We start from the raw sequence: 19,273 nt of genomic DNA on the forward strand, positions 1-19,273 counted from the left end.
TGCTTGAATTGAGATCTGAAAGAAGAGTGGGAGGACTTCGGTGGTGCAGTGGTTAAGAACCCGCCTGCTAATGCAGGGGACATGGGTTCAAGCCCTGGTCCAGGAAGATCCCACATGCCATGGAGCAACTAAGCCCGTGCGCCACAACTACTGAAGCCCGCGTGCCACAATTACTGAAGCCTGTGCGCCTAAAGCCCGTGCTCCGCAACAAGAGAAGCCACTGCAATGAGAAGACCGCACACCACAATAAAGAGTAGCCCCCGCTCTCCGCAACTAGAGAAAAGCCCGCGTGCAGCAACGAAGACTCAATGCAGCCAAAAATAAATAAATTAATTTTTTAAAAAAAGTGGGAATTTACTAAGCAAAGGAGGCGGGGTGGGAGAGATAGGTTAGGGAGCATTCCAGAGAGAAGGCAGAAATTCAGTGATGAATATGCAGACGGTGAATTCAAGTAACAGAAAGCTGTTGTGGCTGGAGCAGAAAGAGCTGGCAGGGAGTGGGGAAGAAACCCACTCTAGGTGGCCTTCACAGTCTAGGGGCTGGGTGGGTTCCTAGCAGAGTGGAAGGCCAGATGCCATCCTTTAGGATAGAGGTTGGATGAGAAGGTGGTGTGCATTAGCCTGCGTGCCCACAGAGAAGTCTGTTCAGATCCCTGACACAGGCTTTTGTGTGCTCTGAACTGCACATTTTTATCAGCCGCCATGGCCTCAGCTCATGAATGCCAAACAAGCACCTTCCACAAAAGGCGTTGCAGGGTATATAGACACCTCATCATGCAAATGGCCACATAGCTCATCCTTGGGGACCTTCCAGGCAAATGCTTTCCCACCTCTATGAGGAAACCACATCCTTCTCTTTCTTCACCTTCAGTAACAAATGGCATTTTAAGGTAGAGAATACACAGGAAGCATGCCAACAGGAAGCACCCCCAAAGAACCTCTGGTCCTGCAGGTTGCAAACTCGAGTGGGAGGCGCAGGGTGCAGAGGGGGGCTAAATGGAACACTCCTGTCTCCCCCAAGGAAATCTGAAGTGGAAGCTCATCGTGTAAAATGAATAAAGCAACAACATTGGTCTTGTTGTAGGGGGCCCAGAACCTTCTTCCCCTTTCTCCATCCCCTAAGGTGGCTTCTAAGGTCAGTTTTATTAACAAAATAGAAAGTTGATATTCATGCAAGGGGGCAACTTTCCTAGTAAGAAGACATTTCTAGGTGCAACTGAAAATTTTGGAAGAAAAGTAAACAAGAAAGATAAGAAAACTTGGCAGTAGGGCTATGTGTACCAATCCTTTTCTTGGAATACTTGTGTAGTTCCTCACTGCACTTAAATTCCAGACTTCATACCATACTATGAGACCTCGCATGATCTGGTCCCTCCCTTCTGTTAGGAACTAAGACTGTACTATGACTACCTGCGTCACTATACTCCAGCTTACTCTCTGCCTCAGCACCATTGCACTCACCTCCTATCTGCATGGCTGGCTCCTTCTTTATTCTGTTCTCTACTTAAATATCTACCCCCTCAAAAAGGTTTCTCCTAACCACGCTCTCTGAAGTAGTCCCTTCCCCACTCCCAGTCACTCTAGCCTGGTACCCTATTGTGTCTTACCGCTATCTGAAATTTTCTGGTGTGTTTTACTTGTTTTTATCTCTCTCAACTACAATGTAATTTACGTGAGTACAGCGATCTCGTTCAACATCATATCTGCAAAGCCTAGAACAATGCCTGGTACTCAATAAATGTTTGTTGGATGAATGGATGTAATAGTATTCTCATATATGGAGGATAGTCATGTGGATAAAAAAATTCATTTATTCATCTAAGAAACGTGAAATAACAAATATTCATTCATTAATAAATAATTATTGAGAGACTGTCATGTCCTAGGCACTGGGGATAAAAGGTAAAAATAGAGGCGGCATCCCTACCCTTAAGGAGCTCATAGTGTTGTGGTCAACGTGGAGAAATGTGGAGAGAATCCAAGACATGAGGACTTACTGGTCATGGGACGTGAGGAAGAGAGACGAAAAATGAACCCCGGGTTTTAGACTTGGGCAGGTGAGGAGATTATTGTGCCATTCTGGGAGCAAAGGAACCTCAGATAAGAAGGGGAGAAGAAGGTCAGCTTTAGAAATGTGGAGCTGTGGAATATCCAGTGGAAATATGCAGTAAGGAGGTAGATATCCAAGTCTTGAGCTTGAAAGAGAAGCCTGGCTGGAAATACAGAGCTGGTGAATCAAAGGCAGTGCTTGTAGACATGGGAGTAGGTGAGACAAAGTAGGTAAAATGAAGTGAGGAGAAAAAAAGAAAGAGGGACCTTGGAGAAAACCAACATTTAAAGGGTGGTTAGAAGCCAAACCTGCAAAAGAATCTAAAAAGGAGAAATCAAAATAATGGAAACCACAGAACTCATTGTCATAGTAACTGAGGGAAGACAGTGCCTAATACATTAGAGATGCCATAGTACGAGGACTGAAAGGTATCCATTGAACTTGGTGACAGAGCAGCCTTCAGTAATCTTTGTCATAACCATTGCCATGGCGTGTTATAGCTGGGCGTGATATTTTTGTTTGCTGTGAAGGGAAGTGAAGACTGGGAAACGGAGAGAGAGGTAGAAAGCTCCTGTAAGGTGCTCGGCCCTGAAAGGAGAAAGACGGAAGGGTAGCTGAAGAATCTGGCTAGAAAAACACATTCAGTAATACTCTAAAGAGCTGAACAAGGATCTTGAATGGAAACTACTGGGAGGCTGCCTTGGTTTAAAACTTTCTAACCATTAGAATTGTTCAAAAATGGGTTGGGCTGCCTCCAGAAGTACTGAGCTCTTGATTACTAGAGGTATCGAAGAATAGCCTAAATGTTATGGTATATTAACAAAGAGTAAGGTGTTCAATCAGTAGTCTAGGCTTCCACCATAAGAAACTGGAGAAAGAAAAGCAAATTAAACCCAAAGCAATCAGAAGAATGGACATAATAAAGATAAGAACAGAAATCAGCAACATTGAAAGCAGAAACACTATAGGGAAATATAAATGAAACTAAAAGCTGATTCTTTGGGGAAAAAAATCGATAAAATTCATAAACCTCTAGCCAGACCAAGAAAAAAAAAGAGAAGACACAAATTATCAGTATCAGGTATGAAACAGGGATATCACTATAGATCTCACAGACATCACAAGGATAATAAAGGCACACTACAAGCAACCCTAAGCCCATAAATTAAACTTAGATGAAAGGAATCAAGTCTTTGAGTCACAGAAAACCCCAAAACTCACTTAAAAAAAAATCGATAACTTGAACAGTACTATATGTGCTAAAGAAATTGTATACCTAGTTAAAAAAAAAAAAAAAAAAGACTTCCAACAAAGAAAACTCCAGATACAGCTGGTTTCACTTGTGAATTCTACCAAAAATTTAAGGAAGAAATAATAACAATTCCAGAAAATAGAAAAAATAGAACTCTTTCCAACTTATGAGTTCGGCATTACCCCCTAATACGAACACCGACGACACTTGAAAACTCCAAATCAGTGTCTCTAATGGATATAGAGTAAAAATCCCCCAAAAAATATTAGCAAATAAAATCCACCAATACATAAGGAGGATAATGCATCACAACCAAGTGAAGTTTACCCCAAGAATGCAACGCTGGTTCATCATTCAAAAATCAATCCATATAGGGACTTCCCTGGTGGTGCAGTGATTAAGAATCCACCTGCCAATGCAGGGGACACAGGTTCGAGCCCTGGTCCGGGAAGATCCCACATGCCGCAGAGCAACTAAGCCTGTGTGCCACACTACTGAGCCAGCGCACCACAACTACTGAAGCCCGCGTGCCTAGAGCCTGTGTTGCACAACAAGAGAAGCCACGGCAATGAGAATCCTGCACACCACAATGAAGAGTAGCCCCTGCTCGCCGCAACTAGAGCAAGCCCACGTGCAGCAATGAAGACCCAACGCAGCCAAAAATAAATTTAAAAAATTAAAAAAAAAAATCAATCCATGTAATTCATGTTAATGAATGAATGAAGAGTAGCCTGAATAATCAATAGGCAAGTTTTCAGATTATATGATGAATCAGAGGATCTAAGCTTAGACATAGCAGTAAAGACCAAGTTACTTAATTTACTGGTTTGGGGAGGAACAGATTAATTAAGAAAGTGAGGAAATTTCCCCTCTGGCTAAGAAACTGAGAATGACAGTCAGATCAAGCAGGTCTCTCTGGAGAGTTCAGTTGTCCTCCTTCTGTCATCCTCACTTCAAAGACTGAGGGAGTTTAGGGGTTTCTTTCTTGAGCAGCTGGCCTGCTAGATTTCCAGGATGGCCATGTTCTACCCATGCCTGGTTAAGGCAGCTAAGGGCCCTCACAATCCTGATTTTCTCAAGATTCTTTAGAAGCCAAGAATATCAGAGTTGAATGAAGGCTGGATCTTACCTAATCCAGATCCCCACACAGTTTAAAGAAGAGAAACCAAGACCCGTGGAGGGTGGCTCGTGTAGGTCCCCTTCCCCGTCACTGAAATCCAGTGATCATGAGCTGGTCCTGGTACAGTAAGCCCATTTGACCATATCTTCCAGGCCTGTCCTCCCCCAAACTTTCTCCTCCAGGCTTTGTAGTACACGTTTGCTTTTAGCCTTTACTTTTATGCATAAAGAGTCCCCATCAAAGCCTGTCTGGGTCCTAGTCCCTCTTCCCTCACCAGTTGGAGTCTGGGGTGGAGAAAAGCAACCAGACCCAGGCCTTCACACAGAGGCATCCTGTATTACTGGATTGGAGGATTGGTCTAGCTACCTGCTTTGAGCCCATAGGCCTCACAGCCAGCCAGATGAACATAGTCTGGGTCCATCATCTCTATTTGATCCCACTGCCACTTTGAATTCTTTCAACAAATTCCTTATAAGATTGTAATGAAAATGTACTGCACACTCATTATGTCCAGGGTCTGTGCTATGAGGCTATACGTTCTCTCACTTCATCCTCACAGTAACCCATTAAAATAGGTACTGTTCTCATCCTCATTTTGCAGATAAATGAATAGGCTCAGAGAGGTTAAGCAACGTGCTTAAGATCCCACAGCTAGTTAAGTAGAAGTGTTAGGATTTGAACCCAGGTCTGGCTGACTCCAGTGTTCAAGCTTTTAGTAATGCAAATTCTTTCTGGTTTAAAATAGAACTGGTTTTCTCTTTCTTTCCCTCCTTCTCTGTCTGCAGTCTCAGGAGGAAGTCTGTGATTTGCTCCATGCTGCACCCTTCCAAAACATCTTGCCTAGAGTCTACATCAAAGGTAAGAAACCACTGACAGCAGCTGAATGGCCAGTCTGAATTTGCACCTCATGCTCACTTAATCCCAATAAACTCAGATGTGCAGTCAGAAATGGAGAAGGTGAGAGCTTTGGACAGCTATTGGGCAGTCACAGAATTGGAAATAATGCTCCAGGCCTTGGTCCTTCTAGAACATCCCTAGTAAGTTGCTGTCTAGCTTGGTTGGTCTAAATCCTTCAAGTGATGGGGAACTCACCACCCCATGAGGTAGATGATTCCACTGTTGGGCACAGATAATAGAACATTTTCCTTGTAGTGAGTCCTGATCACACTTGCCAGAACCAGGGAAAACAGTTCTACACGCTCCATCCAAGTGCTGGAATACAAATACGTCACCAGGTCCTCTGAGAGCTCTTCCTTCCCCATTTCCCCCGGTGTGCCCTGGATCTCATTTTCTGCCTACTGTTCCTTTTGCAGAGGGGGAGCGTTTGGAGGTCCGGATGAAACGCCTGGAAGCCAAGTACGCGCCACTTCACCTGGTCCCTCTGATAGAGCGGCTGGGGACCCCTCAGGTACGATCCTCCTGTCACGGACTCGGAGAACCAAAAGGAACTTTAGAGGGAGAGAGAGCATTTGGTCCAACCTCCTCATTGTACAGATGGGGAAACTGAGGCCCAGAGAGAGAAACAGAAAGTCTAACAGCACACAGCCTGTTAGTGGCAAGGGCAGGTCTCGAATGAGTTTTGCTGACTCTCAGGCCTGCACCCAGTATCATCTATCCTGCCAAGAAAGAAGGAAGTCAGACAAGTATCTGTCACTCCCCGTTAGGTATTAAGAATTCTGATGAGTTATCTCTCAGAATTAGAACCGTACGCCCTGTGAACCGGCAGTTCATCTCTGGGTATCTTTGCTAAAAAAAAACTCTTACAGGAACACAAGATGTTTACCACGGCATTGTTTGTTAAAGCAAAAAACTGGAAACAACCTAAATGTCAATCAGTAGAGTGTTGACTAAATAAAATGTGGTAAAATCATTCAAATGATGAATACCTGCTACATAATAATGAAAAGAAAAAAATCAGATCTAGATGCATCAGTGTGGACAGACCATAAACACATGGTTAGGTGAATAAAGCAAGTTGCACTACAGGTCATGGAGTGTGATGCTATTTGTATTTTTTTAAACACATATCAAAAAACCATATTAAGTAAAACTTTTCCTAGGGAATGAAAAACACCCAGTTCATAATGGTGGCAACCTCTGAAGAAAGATGAAAGGGACAGAGATGGGTGGGGAGATCAAAGAAGGCAGCTTTATCTGTAATGTTCTAATATTTTTGAAGGTGAATGAGCTCAGGTGTTAAATCTGTAATTAAAACTCATTTTTACAAACCTGAACATGGAGATGAGTTAAACAGGACCCCTGCCTTTGGAGAACTCACAAACCGTGCAGGCAGTCAGGAAAGAAGACACTTTGGAGGGGGAAAGGGATGAAACAAACAGCATGTGCTGTCTCCTTTCAAGTTGATTCAAGTTGAATCAAGCATTTGGTGGTGGGGCAGGGCACGGATCAGGGTAGGAATTCAGGAAGAAGAGAAGACAGGGCACTGCAGCGAGACAAGCCAGTATGGCTTGTTCTGTTCCACAAAACCCAAAACCGACTGTTGAAAAGGTTTAGGATTCAGATCCGCTCTTGGACTAGCATCCCTAAGGTCCTCTCTCCTATCATCACAAAAGCTCATGAATCAGAAGAATTCTCATCCTCCGCAGAGGGCGGAAGGCGGCCTCTTCTCTCGCAAAACGTGGCAAGTGTTGGAGCCCATGACAGGGCCCCATCTGCCCAGGTGTCACACTGATGAGCAGCCCCAGCCACACCCCCTGCAGGCCACCCACCTCCTACTGAAAACAGTGACTAAACATTTAGTGACATTTGGGTTCTTTCGTCACCACAGAGAGAATGTAGATACTGTGAAATATGCACATTTTCTTTTTTGGCCTTCCGGGGCTGAACACAGGAGATCCTCTAAAGATTGCCTTCTAGGGAGAAATCCCCCAAGCCAGCGACATATAAATGTGTCTGCTCCACTGTTGGTGTCATCCTACAAGAATCTGGCCTCTCACACCCAGGCTTCGGCATGTGTTTCCACTTAGAAGTCTGTGAATTCCTTCCCTGTTCTGATGAACACTATTTCCTTGGGACTGATAGAAATCTCAATTTGTCAAATGCTGATGTTTAACAAACAAAAGCCTAGACATTCTGCTGGAGAGGAAATGCCAGTTTTATAAGTCTCCCAGCCCTTAAGAAATAGTCCAAAACTTAGTCCTCCTGTAGACCAGAGAAACATTTTTAAAATATTAACGTCCAAGCTTGCTGGGGTTCAGGGAACTCACATTACTTCTAGGTCGGTGACAGGGAAATTCTGCTACATGTTTAATGTTGGGAGAGTTTAACTGTATTGCATTGCTTGTATTTGTTTCTAGGAAAAATTGAGGTGACCTGGTTTGTTGCCCAGTGCTATCATGAATTAATGTTCTGTCAGGGAGTTGAAGGACTCCTCTTTCCAGCTTTACCCCTGAATTGTTGTATAATCTAGTGCTAGACATTTAATATCTTGGTCTTTGTTTTCCCATCTATAAAATGGGCGAATAGCTGTTTTGTCTTTTTAGCTGAGCTGCCTTTCACAATCACTGTGATAAACAAATAAGTAAAAAGCTTCTAAAAAACAGAAAGGAAAGAGCGAGCATGGAGATATGTTTCTCCAAAGTAACCTAAATGTAATCAAAGTACTCCATGCAGAAATATGTTTCCACATGATTTCACAGATGCTTTTCCTATACCCTTGTTAACTCAGAAAAGAATGGCAGAAAGAGAGAGAAAAAAATTCCCCACTGAGTGGAACAGAAATGGCTAAAATTTATGTTAAACATACACACATAGTGTGTGTGTGTATGTATATATATATATATATATATATATATGTATGAATGAAACACAAAGTCACAGATTGAGGGTATCTGCAACAAACAATCTTTAGTGCACTTTTTCAGATTAGAAGGACACTCATATCAAAAGAAAAAAGAGGGCTTCCCTGGTGGCGCGGTGGTTAAGAATACGCCTGCTAGTGCAGGGGACACGGGTTTGAGCCCTGGTCCAGGAAGATCCCATATGCCATGGAGCAACTAAGCCCACGTGCCGCAACTACTGACCCAGCGCTCTAGAGCCCGCAAGCCACAACTACTGAGTCCGCGTGCCACAGCTACTGAAGCCTGAGTGCCTAGAGCCCGTGCTCTGCAACAAGAGAAGCCACCACAATGAGAAGCCCACGCACCGCAACGAAGAGTAGCCCCCGCTCACCGCAACTAGAGAAAGCCCACGTGCAGCAACGAAGACCCAATGCAGCCAAAAATAAATAAATAAATAATTAAAAGCAAAAAGAAAGAAAAAGGGCATGAAAGAAAACTCACAGCCTAAGAAATATAAATGCCAACAAACAGGAGAAAAAGTGTTCCGCTTTACCAGTGATCAATGAAACGTGAAAGAGAAGGATATAGCTCTTCATTTCGCAAGTTGGCTAAGAACTTTTCTTCATGATAATGAAGTAACTGCTAAAGGCACAAGGAACAGACTTGACACAGACAGGTGTACAGTGGTTCAGCTTTTCTTGGGACTAATTTGTCACTATGTAACAAAAGCCTTTTAAAACTGCTTATACTCTTTGACTGAACAGTTCTAGGATTTTATCCTAAGAAGATAACCAGAGAGAAGCTCAAAAAGTGTAATATATAAGGATAATTACTTAGGAGTTGTCTATAATGATGAAAACTTGCGAGCAATTTAAAATAACCAACAGGAATAGAGAACTAAATAAATGACGTATGTCAATGGCCATTTTATGTAGCCATTAAAAAACCATATTACTGAATATACTAAAGGAAATTTTTTTTTAGTACCAATATCTTAAGAGAAAAAAACAATGTAGATAGTGTGACCCAAACTGTGTTAAAATAGATACATATACACGCTCACATACATAAACACAAATAAATCATACATAAGTATTTTAAGAAAGCTCATCTGTGGGTGATGGGATTTATGGGAGATTTTTATTTTCTTATAACATTTTTACAATTTTTTTTCCAGATTTTACTCTTGTAGCTCATAGGAAAACCCATAAAGGTAAACAGTTTTTCAGGAAAGGGGCAAAGCCCCTAACCATTTCAGTCAAGGCCCTTTGGTTGGCTCTGGTTGACGGGGGGTCATTAGAGTTCAAAATCTGTCTGCAGGTTTATAAACCCTGTTGCTAATTCTTTAGGTCCTCCCACAGTTGTCAGGCCCTGAGGACTGATACAGACTAACTAAATGCACAGGTTAACTAGTAAGCCAGAACTCTCTGTATTAATTTCTGAAGGAGAATAATCATGACTCTAGAACAGACGTGGGTTCTTTATTTACTGAGCATCTTCGCTGTACCAGGCACTCTCTTTCTAAAGTGGAGAGCCCTGTCAGGGTCCAGATACTACCACAGGGAGTTGCCTGGTGAGAACAGAGTCAAGCACTGGGGTCAGGGTTTTTGAAAATAAGTATTTCTAGCTAACTGTGGCAGCTTCTCTGCGCTGGAGCGATCTTTCTCTGCCACCAGAATCAAGATGAGTCACCGTGAATCAGGGTTCCCTCTTGTGTTCGAAACACAGGTCGTAAGCTCTTCTTCCCCAATTCACATTTTTCGTCCTAGACTTCTTTCAGTTTATAGCTGTCATGACAGCTACACTCCTGACCCACATTCCTAAAGGGCTCCAGCTCTGGTGTTTCCTGATTTACTTCCCTTCATGGATTAATTTAATTGAGGCCGCCCTCTTTCTAGGGGCTGTAGGGTGTGGGGAGCGTGCAGGGAGCAGGCAGGCAGACTCCACCCAGCCACACTGTACACTGAGCTCTCGGGCGGGCCCGCCCTCTGGGGAACTGATCCCAGGAGTGCCCTGTGAACCTCTCTGTCTCTGAAGCCGGCCCTCTTAAGCTTTGTCCCTAGATTTGGAGATTGTACTTGGACCTTAGATGTTAATATCTGTTATCCTTGCACATGGCTTTGAGACCTCTACCCCTAGATATTTTCTGCTCCTGCAGACGGTAATGTGTTTTGAAGTACTAGTCTAGCTGGCTGATTATTAGAGATGTAGTAACCAGATGCCATATGAGAAGCCAGTTTAAATTATTAAGGAAGATTGTTAACAGTGGTCAGAGAACTTGTAATGGGAGGAATAACCTGTAAAATCAGCGACAAATTTTTAAGAGTAACATATGCTTATTGTAGCACATTCAACTGTACAGAAGTATTTATAGTAAAAAGTGAAAACCCCACCTGCTTCTCCAAGCCCATCTGTTCCCACAACTGATGTTAATCCTTCTAGAATGTTTTACACTCTCACCCCCCCACACACATACATGCGTACAGTTTTGTGTGTCTGCCTGTGGGATTGTGTTACTGATGTCTTTTAATAGGATTGTAGTACACGTCCTCTTCTGCAACTTGCTCTATTCACTTAACAATTTAATCCACAGCTCTAGACTACTAGGATTCAAATCCCAACTTTTCCACTCACTGACTGCCTCTCTGAACCTCAGTTTCTTCTTCAATAAAATGGGGATAATAATGGCATCTTCTTCATGGGGTTTATGTAAGGAGTAAATAAGGTAAGTACTTAACGAATGCATAGAACAGGGCCTGGTGTATTACACACAGAGTGAGTGTGTGCTAGTAGTCGTAACAGTACAGTAGTAGCAATAGTACTAGTAGTAGCATCATCTCAGTCTTTTCAAAGGCTACCTAGCATTTCATTATATAGGTGGATTGAAATTTTTTTATACTATTCCTCTAGCAATGGCTCCTCGATTTTACTTACCCCAAGACTTCCCCCTGCGATTGAACTCAGGTTTATAAAGCTAGTGCCCTGCTCTGGGCAAGACCTCAGTTCTGGTGAATGAATTACAGATGCAGCCAGCTCTGGGGTTTGGGAATATCGGGTGAGAGGTAGAAAATGGGGTCTGAGGTGTGACTGGCAGGTGTATGTACTCTCCCGTTCCCAGCAAATCGCCATCGCTCGGGAGGGCGACCTCCTGACCAAGGAGCGGCTGTGCTGCGGCCTGTCCATGTTCGAGGTCATCCTGACCCGCATCCGGAGCTACCTGCAGGACCCCATCTGGCGGGGCCCCCCGCCCACCAACGGCGTCATGCACGTCGACGAGTGCGTGGAGTTCCACCGGCTGTGGAGTGCCATGCAGTTCGTCTACTGCATCCCCGTGGGGACCAACGAGTTCACAGCTGAGTGAGTAGCCCCAGGGAAGGTGGGGTCGCCCCTCCAACCTGCTCATCCCCCACCCGAAGAGCCATCGGGCAGCCAGAGGTCAGCCAGAAAGGAGGGCAGGGGCGGGGTTGTCCAACAACGGTTTGTTGAGCACGTGCTGTATGTCGATCAGGGTTCTAGGTGCCGGACATGCATCTGTGCAGAGCAAAAGTAGACAGTTCCTGGTATGTGGGGTTGACAGGGCCAAGAGAAGACTAGAAAATAGATATAAGGTGCATCGAATGAGGTCCCTTGGCAGCGAGGGCAGGAAGGACAACAGATGCCCATGAAGAGAGACAAGTGGATTATAGGAATTTAATTCACAGACGACAGCTGAGCTGGAACACTGCTTAGGATTCAGCTCTTAGAGGGGAGAAGGGGACCCCACAGGGAAGGCTCCAAGTGGTTGAAGACAGACATGGAGTGTGTGCACATCAGGGCCTTGGACCTCTCAGGGCCTGTCTTCACGGGACTAGAAGCTGGGCCTATGGAAGGGGCGGTGGGGGGGGGAGCTCTGGCGAGGGCTTGGTATTAAGATCTCACCGCCCACCCCAGCAGAGCTCCAGGGGTCGTAGAACAGAGACAGGCTCCCCTGGCAGAAGGTGGGCCCCACCTTGCTCATGAGGCCTCTGCTCCTAAAAAGCAGGGGTGCCTTTGAGAGGAACCCAGTCCTGTTCTCAGAGAAGACAGAAGCAGAGCCCCATTCTCCCGTCACTCACCCAGCTACACAGCAAGAGCAGAGTGGTGAAGAGGGCAGACAAGGCCTGCCCTCCAGGAGCCAGGAGCTCTGGAGGAAACACGCACAGGGGCCAGAGAGGCCTCCCCGAGAGAGTGGTGCTGGGAGTGGGACGGGAAGGCTGTTTCCAGAGCAGCTGCACTTTCCGCGACAGCGGTGGGGAAGCTGGGAAACCTTCCCAGTGGGCTGCGCTGCATTCAGGGGCGAGCGATCCAGCCAAGAGATGCCCCACGGCCTCCCAGATTGCCCAGGTGGCTGTTGAGAGTTGGGGGCGTGCAGGCTGGGCTTCACCAGACCCAAGAGGACTGGCAGCCCTGCACACCAGCAGCGTCTGTTCATGCCCCATCGTGTCCCTCCCCCACCCCCAGTCCCTGCCCTCTCCACCTACACTGGCCAGCTGGTCTCCTGGTTTGAAACCACCCTTCCCCTCCCAGGTGTTCTCTGGTTCCTTTCCAGAGCCAAGACAGAGCTTCATCAGAATTCTAACTGGCTACATAAATCTCAAAGACTGGTTGGATTTTTTTTCTTGCAAATTTGTCTTCTTCAAAGCTGATTTTTCTTACATTAGTGGGGTGACAGACTGACACCTCTTTATGGCTAGCAGGGCTTATAATATAACCACAGTCCCAGGAACAAATGAGTCTACACTCACAGCTTCCCTTGTACCCCTTCTACAGATTAAGAGAATTGGCCCAGAGGTGAGCCAGCTCACTAGCTGTACTGCTGGTCCAAGATGAGGGTCCCTTCCCCCTCTGCCTCCTGCTTCTCACTCCAGCTGCTTCCTCTCCCACTCCCAGGCAGTGTTTCGGAGATGGCCTGAACTGGGCTGGCTGCTCCATCATCGTCCTGCTGGGCCAGCAGCGTCGCTTCGACCTGTTCGACTTCTGCTACCACCTGCTGAAAGTACAGAGGCAGGACGGGAAGGATGAAATCATTAAGAATGTGGTAAGCAGCTCGTGGCTGGGTCCTGGGAGTGGGGGCCAGGCCTGACCAGCAGGTCTTTCATCGGCAGAGGAGGGGGAGCTGCTTATGGAGGCCAGCTCCCCACACCGCAGCAGGTAGGTACGGAGACATTCAGCAGCTGGTGACCTTCTCGTAAGAAGCCGTGAGTCACTGGCTCGTAACCCACTGGGATGAATCACGTCACCCCGCAGGGCAGGGCCAGCCTCCAGACCTGAAACACACCTTCCCTGTGCCAGTCAGACTCTGCTAATGCTGCTTCGTCATCTGCACAAACTCTGACTGAACACGAAAGTTGTGCAGCTACGGGGATGGGATGAGCGCCGCTGTCGTGTGTCGGGTAGGCAGGGCTGCTGCGGGAGCATCAAGAAGGGCTGTCTAAAGCAGGCTGAGGGGCTGGGCAGGGGCCTCAGAAGGCTCCCCCTAGAGGCGATGCTTGGGCAAAGTCCAGAATGACCCGCTGCAAATAGCCAGGCAGAAAATGGGGTGCGGGGTGGGGAGAATGTTCTAGGCAGAGGGAACAGCTAGAGCAAAGGCACAGAGGCATGAAGATGTATGGCTGGAACAGAGGGTGGGTCTGCAGGACCTGCTGAGAGGAGAAAGAGGCAGGAGCCACCTCAAAGGTTTTTTGTTTGCTTTGAGGTAGAACATACGTTACATAAAATTTGCTGTTTTAGCTATCTTTAACTGTTTACTGCATTAAATTCACTCACCTTGTTACTCCATCACCACCTCCATCTTCAGAACTTTTCATCTTCCCCAGCTGAAACTCTGTGCCTAGGAAACAGTAACTCGCCATTCTCCCTCCCCTCAGCCTCTGGTAACCACCCTTCCACTTTCTTTCTCTGTGAGTTTGACTGCTCTAGAGGTACTTCGTATAAGTGGAATTCTCACTCGGCATAATGTGTTTAAGGCTCACCCTGTTGTAGCATGTCAGTATTTCCTTCCTTTAAAGGCTGAATAATATTCCATTGTACGTATACACCGCATTTTGTTTATCCATTCGTCTGTCGATGGACGCTTGAGTTGCTCCCGCATTTTGGCTGTTGTGAATCGTGCTGCTGTGATCATGAGTGTACAAATAACTGTTCAAGACCCTGCTTTCATTGCTTTGGGGTATATACCTAAAATTGGAATTGCTGGATCATGTGGTAATTCTGATTTTAATGTTTTGAGGACCACCATACTGTTTTCCATAGTGACCACACCATTTTACATTCCCACCAGCAATGCACAGGAGTTCCAATTTCTCTGTATCTTCCCCAGCACTTGTTATTTTCTGTGTATCTTTGGAAATAGCCATTTTAATGTGTGTGAAGTGGTATCTCATTGTGGTTTTGATTCACATTTCCTTAGCAATTAGTGATATTAGCATCTTTTCATGTGCTTATTGGCTATGTGTTTATCTTCTTTGGAGGAATGTCTATTCAAGTGTTTTGCTCACTTTTTAGTTGGGTCATTTGGCTTGTTTTTTTTTGTTTGTTTGTTTTGCTGTTATTTAATTGCAGGTGTTCTTTCTATATTCTGGGTATTAATCCCTTATCAGATATATGATTTGAAAATGTTTTCTTTCATTCTTTGGGTCGCCTTTTCACTCTGTTGATAGTGTCCTTTAATGCAAATAAGTTTTTAATTTTGATGTATTCCAATTTATTATTTATTACCTGTGCTTTGGTGTCATATCCAAGAAATCATTGCCAAACTCAATGTCGTAACGCTTTTCCTCTGTTTTCTTCTAAGAGTTTTAAAGTTTTCACTCTCATGTTTAGGTCTTTAATCCATTTTGAGCTAATGTTTTGTATATGGTGTAAAGTAAGAATCCAACTTCTTCTGTGTGTGGATATCCAGTTTTCCCAGCACCGTCTATTGAGAAGACCATTCTTTTTCCATTGAATGTTGTGGGCACCCTTGTCAGAAATCATTTGACCATATATGAAAGGGTTTATATCTGGGCTGTCTGTTTCATTGGTCCATTTGTCTGTCTTCATGCTAGAACCACATGTTTTGATTACTGCAGCTTTGTGGTAAGTTTTGAAACTCAAAGCGTTTTATGGTCAAGTTCACATTTCACTGTCAAGCTCTGGGCACCCATAGAAGGCCTTTAAGCAAGAGAGTGGCATGATCATTGAAGCATCAGGACCCTGGACCCCACCCTCAACTGAATTCTTCCCTTTCTCTTGATTTCTCTGTCCCCTCCTCCCATCCCTAACCTGCACGTCCCTGTCCTTCTACAGCCCCTGAAGAAGATGGCAGACAGGATCAGGAAGTACCAGATCTTGAACAATGAGGTTTTTGCCATCCTGAATAAGTACATGAAGTCCGTGGAGACGGACAGTTCCACTGTGGAGCATGTGCGCTGCTTCCAACCACCCATCCACCAGTCTCTGGCCACCACCTGCTAGGCGGAAGGTCCTGCAAACCCTCGACCTGGAGGAGAAGCAGGAGAGAGAAAGCCACAACCAGCCTGCAACAGGGTCTGACTGGACAGTGTGTGGGATGGACCTGGAAGGAAACAAGAACCTCCCCAAACACATCTGCACCTCCTGAGGGCTGGGCCTGTGCATGCTCTCCCACAACATCTCCATGGTGGTTTCTCCATAGTGTAAATGGAAAAAAAAAAAAGAAAAGAAAAGAAACAGGGCAGTGTATGCTTTTTTCTTTTTTACTTTTTTTTCCCTCAGCTGTGTTAAGAGCCCTAGTTTTACCCTTTCTCCATCTCGTGGTCCCCTACATCTGTGGTTGCTTCCCAAGACCTCCTCCTCAGATGGAGACCTCCAACCCAATGCCCACGTGCCACCCCAGGACTGAAGTCTTAGAGATGGAGAAAAGAGTGTGGTGATGCCCCAAGATGTCAGCCTGGCCATGCTTCCACTTCCTAGCATCTTCACGTCCTCTGGTTCCCTCCCTCCACTTCCCAAGATGGCATCTTCTTCTGCTCTGGACGCCAGGGATTCTACCACCAAGAATACTCCTGGACCAGGCGCTGAGAGCCATGGTGAATGGGAGACGAGGTTCCTGGTATTGGTCCCATGGTAGATGGTGTTGTGGTGTTGCCTTTGACCTTCCATGGACTCCCAAAACCACATTCTGACTCCCCTCTCAGGGCACTCCTAGAGAGAATTCAGAAATGCATTCACAACTGGAATGGGTGAGTAGAATTGGGGTAAGAAGATGGTCAGAACCGCTATGTAGAAGCAGTATTTAAGAACACAGCCAGGGATTCCATAGTTCAAAACAGAAAGCTATTAGACCACCTCATCTGCTTGATGGTGAGAGGGTCCTTTATTCATTGAGCAAATGCTTAGTGAGCACCAAGTTGCACAGGGTAATGGACACTGGGGCTACAGCTTTGAACAGGCCAGGCATGCACTGCCCACAGCATTAGCCAGCGACCAAATTAGGGGCCACTTCTTGGCACAGAATCTCTCATCAAGGAAAACTGTCACAAGAAAGAAAATATTAAAGGGTTATTTTAATAGAAGCCAGAAACATCTTGGGGTCAAGGAGGTAAGGAATATAAATAATACTTGTCAACGAGCTTTTAATACCAAAATATACCCCAAAGAGGAATCCTGTTCTAGTGAATCAGGACTTTTGTTGTCCTAGAAGCTGAAAGATTCCGGAGACATTTTATCTTTGGCTGTCAACTTCCTTGATGTTCCTTAACTTAGATTTTGAGGTATGGGGTATATCTCAAAGGGACGTGTCTACTTCCTTTTCCCTGAACCAAAATTCCCTGCAGAATCTCCTACCAAGCATGGGGAGACTGTTTAGAAGGATGGAAGCCTTTGGGAAGTGAATTTCTCATTGCAGAGCACCTCATCATCAAAGGGAATCTGTGACCCTGAGCTTGTAAGAACATATAAAGTGAGACATTGGATATTTCTCCCCCGGCCCAGGAAGGAAAAGAAAGAGAGAAAATAGAACAGTAATGATCTCCTCCCTCAGGGCAGATGAATGGAAATGGTTGCCATTAACCAGATGGCCCACTTCAACCCCATGGCAAGAGCAAAGAAATGTCCATAGCAAGAGGTTTGTGTTACCCACTCATGCTCACCAGGGAGGAGAGGTGGGGCTCGCCAAAGTATGGTCCAAAGGCCACATACATCAGGACCTCCTGAGATTAGCACGTTTAATGCAGATTCCTGGGCCCCATCTCACACCCATTGATTCTACAGCTCTGGGAGCAGGGTCAAGAAATCTGCACTTGCCACAAGCTGGATTGTTCTGTTGCACATGAAAGTCTGAGGACCACTGCTGTAGAGGCCCCCTGCACTGCTACCCTTGGGCTTTGAGCTCCCTCTGAGCCATGAAAGAAAATATTTGTTGGGAAGGCAAGTGAGTCAGGGTGGAAGCTGTCAGATCCTCCTGTCTGGAGCTGCCACTTCCTATTCTGATTTCTCATTTTTTTCTTCTTGATGACCATAGATGTATCCCAAAGGCAAAAGTGAGGCATTACACGACATGGGAGAACCACCAGGTAAAACTCACCTTCAAAACCCACATAAAATTTCTAAGCTCCAGAGCCTTCCGAGTCTTCACTCCTGTCTGGGAACAGTAGCTGGCTCACTCTCTCAGATTAAGTCTGGCTATTAAGTCCTGGAGATCATTCTAAATCCTTGACCATTGCTTTGCGGAGATTTGGATCACCGGTTGGATGAGATTGCTATTTCAACAGTTCACCCCTCCCACCCTGCATCCATAGCCCTGAATTTGACCCTCTGGGTAGAATCCTATTATCCTCAAGAGGTTTGATCCCAGTAAATTGAGGTCTTCACCTTTAGGAGAGACGGTTCATTTCCCTGGCTCACCAGCAGCATCGATTTACGAACACCGAAAGGGTTTAATAATTCTTTCCTTCCTGGTGTTACTGCCCACCCCCACTTTTGATTTTTTGTGTATCTAAGAACCAGGAAAAATAAAAACTTAGGTTTTAAAAGGTTAAAATAAATTCTGTTTCAGAAACTGTCAAATGTACCATATTTGTATTAAGAGTTGTTGGGGATTTTTGTACAATGAATTTACATTTATTTATGGTGACTTATATTTACGCTTGTGATCAAATAATGATGTTAAATTCTTAAATCATATTTGCTATGCAGCTGAAGATGATATTTTGCTTTGTATTTTGGGGTACCTGTGTTGAGTTGATAAACATTTCCATCTCCATTAAAACTGCTTCCAAACTAGTGAAATGAGCATCTTGTCTTGATTCTGGGTCATATTCTAGTCGTCGTTGATCTGTGGAAGGCCACATGAAAACTGATGACTAAGGATACAACCTGAAAGAGAATGGAGGAAGATAAAGATAAAGAAGACAAAGCACATTGCGCCCTAAACTAATGGCTTGTTTTCCTTTCTCACTGGAGGAATTAAATCTTTACAAATTGACTTGCACTGGGCAAGATATCGGAGATGGTGCCTGAGCCTAGGGGATTCATAGTCTGACAGTGTAACTCTACAAACTATATCCCTAGTTTTGTTTTTTGGGTTTTTTGTTGTTGTTATTTGTTTTCTATTTTTTTAATTGAAGTGTAGTTGATTTACAATGTGTTAGTTTTAGGTGTACAGCAAAGTGATTCAGTTATACATATATATCCTTTTTCAGATTCTTTTCCATTATAGAGTGTTACAAGGTATTGAATATAGTTCTCTGTGCTATACAGGTGTTTGTTATTTTTCTGTTTTATATATGGTAGTGTGTATCTGTTAATCCCAAACTCCTAATTTATTCCTTCCTCCCTCCCCACATTGGTAATCATAAATTTGTTTTCTATGTCTATGAGTCTGTTTCTGTTTTGTAAATAAGTTCATTTGTATCTTTTTTTTAGATTTCACATATAAGTGAAATCATATGATATTTGTCTTTCTCTGTCTGACTTCACTTAGTATGAAAATATCTTGGTTCATCCATGTTGCTGCAAATTGCACTATTTTGTTCTTTTTACGGTTGAGTAATATTCCATTTTGTGTGTGGGGGC

At 44.7% G+C, this 19,273-nt stretch overlaps 1 protein-coding gene across 2 annotated transcripts in view; it reads left to right on the top strand.

The window, feature by feature from the left end:
* CYFIP2 (cytoplasmic FMR1 interacting protein 2) overlaps positions 1-18,487 on the top strand; it is a 131,629-nt gene extending 113,142 nt beyond the window's left edge. For both annotated transcript variants that reach the window (XM_067732387.1, XM_067732388.1), the window contains 5 exons: positions 5,207-5,279; positions 5,735-5,829; positions 11,340-11,578; positions 13,130-13,277; positions 15,527-18,487. In XM_067732387.1, the coding sequence (XP_067588488.1) occupies positions 5,207-5,279; positions 5,735-5,829; positions 11,340-11,578; positions 13,130-13,277; positions 15,527-15,694 (723 nt within the window). In that variant the 3' untranslated portion in view covers positions 15,695-18,487. The remainder of the gene's footprint in view (positions 1-5,206; positions 5,280-5,734; positions 5,830-11,339; positions 11,579-13,129; positions 13,278-15,526) is intronic.
* The last annotated feature ends 786 nt before the right edge of the window (positions 18,488-19,273 follow it).

This window comes from Pseudorca crassidens, chromosome 3, assembly GCF_039906515.1.
Source record: "Pseudorca crassidens isolate mPseCra1 chromosome 3, mPseCra1.hap1, whole genome shotgun sequence".
Classification (NCBI taxonomy): domain Eukaryota; kingdom Metazoa; phylum Chordata; class Mammalia; order Artiodactyla; family Delphinidae; genus Pseudorca; species Pseudorca crassidens.